We start from the raw sequence: 6,000 nt of genomic DNA, 5'->3' as shown, positions 1-6,000 counted from the left end.
GAGGGACCTAGGATAGTCAAAATCATAGAGAAAGAAAGTAGAAGGGTGATTGCCAGGGGCTGGGGGGACGGAGAAATGGGGAATTATTGTTTAATGAGTATAGAATTTTGGTTTTACAAGAAGAGTAATTCTGGAGATGGGTGTTGATGATGGTTACACAACATATGGATGTGTTTATACCACTGAAATGTACACTTAAAAATGATTAAGATGGTAAATTGTATATTATGTGTATTTTACCACAACAAAAAAGTCTCTGAGTAGGCAAAATATGGAAAAATAGCATGCAAAAATAAGTAGCTGTGTTAGCATTGTGTTATTATAAGCATTATTCGAATTTTTTCCTTTAATATTGTGATACTGCTTTTGTAACACAAATGTGACAGAGAAAAAGTCAAGGAAAAAAATTTGAGTTATTTCCATATTTGTTATTTGCCCAAAAAAGCACCTAAGTAGTCTTGGGGAAAATCAGAAACCTATTTAACATCCTTGAACTTATTTTATAATTTACTATTGTTTAAAATCTTCTTTTTTTTTTTTTTTTTTATTACAGATCATCGGGGGCCTGTAATCTTTTCAGTGCTTAGTGCTTCTAAAAGTTTTAAGCTGGTCTTGGGTGCAGTTAATTCAGTTTTAAGTGAGAATCACGCTGGGATGACCCCTGGGCCCTGCAGCTCTGCTGCCAGCCCATCTGTGTGGTCACATGAGCTTTGTCCTCCTTACCAGCTAATTCCACTTTCATTAAAATTCCTCTCTATGGACCTGGGATAATGGTCATGGTTCTGCTTTTCAGCTCCAGAGCAAGGATTTTTTTTTTCCTATAAGTGAGCAATTAGTTCCTGGAAATAGATGTGTGTAACACCTGGAAGTGGACGAAAACACCGATGAGCCAAATGCTCCTTCCCAGTTGGGCAGCTGAAAGGGACACCTGGCAAAGGCTGGAGGGCCTGGCTTTGTGCAGTGGTGCCGGCTCCCACTCTGCTCTTACTGTGCAGTGAAGACCTGGATGTGCCTCCCTCTGTTCAGTGAGTGACACTTAAATGGTAGGGCTCTTTGGTAAGAATGATGACAACTAACAGCTATGCTTTTCACTGATGGAGCCAGGATATTGCAGGAAGCTCGGTGTTGAATATTTTTAGACTTGACTTTGAGAACTTCCAGTCCCATATTTGACCTTGTTGGGAACTTCCCTAAGCCTAAGAGTGTAAAGAGGACACCTGGGGGTGCCATTGTGAGCAGAAATGAGAAACGTTGGTTTTATAATATTGTATATTGAGCACTGACCCTGCACTGGGCATTGTGCTAACTGCTTTCCATGCTTCAACTCATTTAATCCTCACAACAACCCTGGGAGTCAGTACTCTGGGATTCCCATTTTTCAAGGAGGAAATTGAGATTCTGACAGTCTTAAGATGTGGCCCAAAGCCCCACAGTGATTTGACATGGCTTATTTTATAAGATCCAAGTCAGCAAGGACAAGCCATAAACGTAGTTCTGAAATACAGGAGCTATAGTTTCTCTCCCTAAATCAACTCACAGTTCCTGTGGAAAGAAACAGTCATATCCTAAGTTTGTGGAATTCCTTTTTTCCCCAAATTTTCTGTTATCTTTTTCTTAATTAGGAAAAGTCTCCACTTCTCTGCACAGAAGCTCACCTGTGGGTAATGGAGAACTTTAGTGAATTAGGAGCCAGATTTTACTTTTATAAGAAAAATAGAAAATCTATCATTCACCATCTAAAAGACTAAAGTATTTCCAAGTTAGAATTTAAGCCAACAACACACAAATTCGATTTCCCTTAGAGGCAGCAGTTTTAATTTTGATAGTCTCTAAAAGCTGTCATATTTGGTAGTTTCTTGATACATTTTAGACTCTCAAAAGTTTAGTTTTAGCAGTTTAATCAAGTAGGAATTTGTCAGCTGAGAAGTGTGGTTCTCTCACTCGGCAAGCCTGAAGTCTGTTTGAAGCACCCTTGACCAGTGCTCATTCCTTTGTGCTTTCTGGGCACATCTGCTGCCCAGAATCTCTGGTAGAGTTGCTGCCTCAGGGGCTATTAGGCAAATACCCAAATCTGGGGTTGCGGGCAGAGTGGGTAGAAACCGCCAAAGCAGTGCCTTAGGGGAATGGCCCCCATGTGGCTGAGTGACTGTACAGGATTTTGCCCCTAACTTTCAGGACCAACTTCCTGAATTGTACCCTTCCTAACAGGGGCTGCTGTATAAAGTCAGGCTGGACTTCTGAGAACTCCAAGGTACTGTTGGAGGGCCCCCTCACCCCTGCCCCTCTCATGCTTGGCCCCTGTCAGCTCGGTGCCTCTTGCCACAGTGGGTCCAGGCCCACCTCTGTCCTCCCCTCGGCAGTGAACAACCAAGGAAGGTAGTGGACGTCAAACCCGGCCTGCCAGGGCCCATCATGGCACGGTGCTGAGGGATGTGAGGTTTGCCCGTGCCAGCATACCCTGGCCCCAGCCATTGGGGACTCAAGTTATTCCCTCTGAGAAGCCACCTGTGTGGATCGGGTGGTCAAATGGAGAGGCCTCAGATGCTTCCTGTGCTTTTTTCGGTCCCTTGGTGGGTGGAGAGGCCTGCGAAGGATCACACTGAGGATGCCTCTTGCCTTCCCTGGTCAGGCTCTCCTCACAGCACGTCACCCCAGGGCCCCACCCCATGCAGTAAGTGCCTCTGAAGGGGTCACAGTGTGCTTGCCAGGCCAAGTCCCCTTTTAAAATCCCAGACTCAGGCAGTTAGAAAAAAGGAGTGTTTTCAGTATTTTACTAACAAATGAATTGGCAAAAGAACAAGTTCTCTCGTGATACCTCCCCCTTTCCCCCATTTAGCGTCCACCAGGTGCCCGCCACGGTGGCAGGGGTCTGACGTGCTCGCTGGGTTCTCAGCGGCTTGCCTTGCCTCCAACTCAGTCACTCGCACGACTGCTCGGGGGCAGGAAGAGACTTCCCTTCCTCAAAAGGGCAAGAGAGAGAGAGAAGCTCCTGTTTGGATGCCAGGGCCACATGGGCAAGCCAGGCCTTATTCCTTTTGGAGGACAGCGCTGGTTCTTCTTCCTGGGACAGAGCACCTCTGCCCACAGCATCAGTCTTCCGAAGGTCAGCCCCGGCCCACGAAAGCCCTGCGTGGAGCCTCAGCATTACGAAGGCATCGTCCTGTCCCTCAGATTGGCTAAGAGGAGGGCATCCTGTGATCTTTGTCAGCAGACGGTGAGACTCCAGGACTAAGACGTAAGCCCATGGCGGGTCCTTCCTTTGGCACTAAGTCCCTACAGAACCTTGGATGAGTCAAATCCCCACACTGTACCCCCCTCAGTATCGACAGCTGTGAAGTGGGAATAATATCAACACATGGGGAAGTACTGAGGAGGAAGAGAACGTTGCAGGTAAAACACTTTTGTTCACTGAGCGCCTTTTCCCCAAGAAACATGGCACCAACTTTGCACCATGTCCCCAACTCTTCATTGAATGCGGCAGTGACCGACTTACTCTCCCTGGTCTTTGGGCAGGTGTTTCTATGAGCTCAAAGTCTCATTCCTCTAATTTCAGATTAAAATAATCATGGCTATGCATTAACATCTCTTCAGAGTATGTTTACAGTCACTAAAACGGCTCATACTTTTCCTGCAGAATTGTAACAGCTACTCAGGGACTCTGCCAATCAGAGTGCCTGCACAGAGCTCATTTTGCACCACGAAGGCAGGAATCCTGGAAGTTCCACCTCGGCAGACACTGGATGTTTCAGACATCCGAGACAGGCAACTGGACAGAGTCACCCCCAGGGCCAAGACCCACCCACAGGAAAACATCCCCTCAGAAACAGACAATCCGCTTCTCGCCTTCAAAGACTTTGGCCTCCTCTGGCTTTATCAAGTTTCCATTTAAGCTGTTGGAGAAAAACAAAGAACACAAGTAAGTGAGAGACTGTTGTTATGCTCCTTCCCATTATGTGTTCCTAACACACTCTTGTGCTTCACACAACCCTGAAATTAAGGAACAGAATCTGTCCAACACTTGTTTTTTCTTTTTTCTTTTTTAAAATTGAAGTATAGTTGATTTATAGTATTGTGTTAATTTCAGGTGTATAGCATGGTGATTCAGTATTTCTGCAGATAATATTCTGTTATAGGTTATTACAAGATAATGGGTATAATTCCCTGTGCTATACAGGATATTCTTCTTCTTTGTCTATTTTATATATAGTAATTTGTATCTGTTAATCCCATACCCCTGATTTGTCCCTCTCCCCTTTGATAACTACAAGTTTATTTTCTATATCTGTGAGTCTGTTTGTTTTGCATATACAAGCATTTGTATTATTTTTAGATTCCACATATAACTGATATATAGTATTTGTCTTTCTTCCTCTGACTTATTTCACTTAGCATAATTTTCTCTAGATCCATCCACGTCGCTGTAAATTGCAGTATTTCATTCTTTTTTATGGCTAATATTCCATTGTGTGTGTGTGTGTGTGTGTGTGTATCGCATATTAATCCAATCATCTGTTGATGGGCACTTGGGTTGCTTCCATGTCTTGGCTATTGTAAATAGTGCTGCTTTGAACACTAAGGTGCATGTATCTTTTCAAATTGGTGTTGTAGTTTTTTGTGGATATATACCCAGCAGTGGAATTGCTGGGTCATATGGTAGTTCTATTGTGAGTTTTTTGGTTTTTTTTTCACTGCACATTTTTTATTTATTTATTTTTTTAAATTAATTTATTTTTGGCTGTGTTGGGTCTTCATTTCTGTGCGAGGACCTTCTCCAGCTGCGGCAAGCAGGGGCCACTCTTCATCGCGGTGCGCGGGCCTCTCACCACCACGGCCTCTCCCATTGCGGAGCACAGGCTCCAGACGCACAGGCTCAGCAGTTGTGGCTCACGGGCCCAGTTGCTCCGCGGCACGCGGGATCCTCCCAGATCAGGGCTTGAACCTGTGTCCCCTGCATTGGCAGGCAGACTCTCAACCACTGCGCCACCAGGGAAGCCCCTATTGTGAGTTTTTTAAGGAACCTCCATACTGTTTTCCATAGTGGCTGCACCAATTTACATTCCCAGCAAGCGTACAAGGGTCCCCTTTTTTCTACATCCTCTCCAGCATTATTTGTAGACTTTTTGATGATAGCTATTCTAACAGGTGTGAAGTGATACCTCATTGTGGTTTGGATTTGCATTTTCTAATAATTAGCGATGTTGAGCACCTTTTCATGTGCCTGTTGGCCATCTGTAAGTCTTCTCTGGAAAAATGTCTATTCAGATCTTCTACCCATTTTTTAATTGGGCTTTTTTTTTTTTTATGTTAAATTGTATGAGCTGTTTGTATATTCTGGACATTAACCCCTTGTTGATTGCATCATTTGCAAATATTTTCTCCCATTATGGAGGTTGTCTTTTCATTTTTTCGATGGTTTCCTTTATGGTGCAAAGGCTTTTAAGTTTAATTAGGTCCCATTTGTTTATTTTTGCTTTTATTCCTTTTGCCTTAGGAGACTGACCCAAGAAAAAATATTGCTATGATTGATGTTAAAGAGTGTTCCCCCTATGTTCTCTTCTAGGAACTTTATGGTTTCCAGTCTTACATTTAGGTCTCTAAACCATTTTGAGTTTATTTTTGTATATGATATGAGGGAATGTTCTCATCTCGTTGTTTTACATGTAGCTGACCAGTTTTATCAGCATCACTTGTTGAAGAGATTGTCTTTTCTCCACTGTACTGTATATTACCTCCTTTGTTGTAGATTAATTTACCATAGGTGCATGGGTTTATTTCTGGGCTCTGTATTCTGTTCCACTGATCTATGTGTCTGTTTTTGTGCTGATACCATGCTGTTTTGATTACTGTGGCTTTGTAGTATAGTCTGAAGTCCAGGAGGGTTATGCCTCCAAATTTGTTCTTTTTTCTCAGGATTGCTTTGGCAATTCAGGGTCTATTGTGGTTCCATATAAATTTTAGGATTATTTGTTCTAGTTCTGTGAAAAATATCATGGGTATTTT

General features: G+C 43.3%; 1 protein-coding gene across 2 annotated transcripts in view; it reads right to left on the bottom strand.

Moving 5' to 3' along the window:
• Positions 1-516: 516 nt before the first annotated feature.
• The window catches only part of NOD1 (nucleotide binding oligomerization domain containing 1), a 94,231-nt gene continuing 88,747 nt past the window's right edge, over positions 517-6,000 (bottom strand). For both annotated transcript variants that reach the window (XM_036862982.1, XM_036862981.1), the window contains one exon: positions 517-3,890. In XM_036862982.1, the coding sequence (XP_036718877.1) occupies positions 3,818-3,890 (73 nt within the window). In that variant the 3' untranslated portion in view covers positions 517-3,817. The remainder of the gene's footprint in view (positions 3,891-6,000) is intronic.

Source organism: Balaenoptera musculus, chromosome 9 (assembly GCF_009873245.2).
Source record: "Balaenoptera musculus isolate JJ_BM4_2016_0621 chromosome 9, mBalMus1.pri.v3, whole genome shotgun sequence".
In the NCBI taxonomy this organism is placed as follows: Eukaryota; Metazoa; Chordata; class Mammalia; order Artiodactyla; family Balaenopteridae; genus Balaenoptera; species Balaenoptera musculus.
This window is presented reverse-complemented; position numbering and strand designations above follow the sequence as displayed.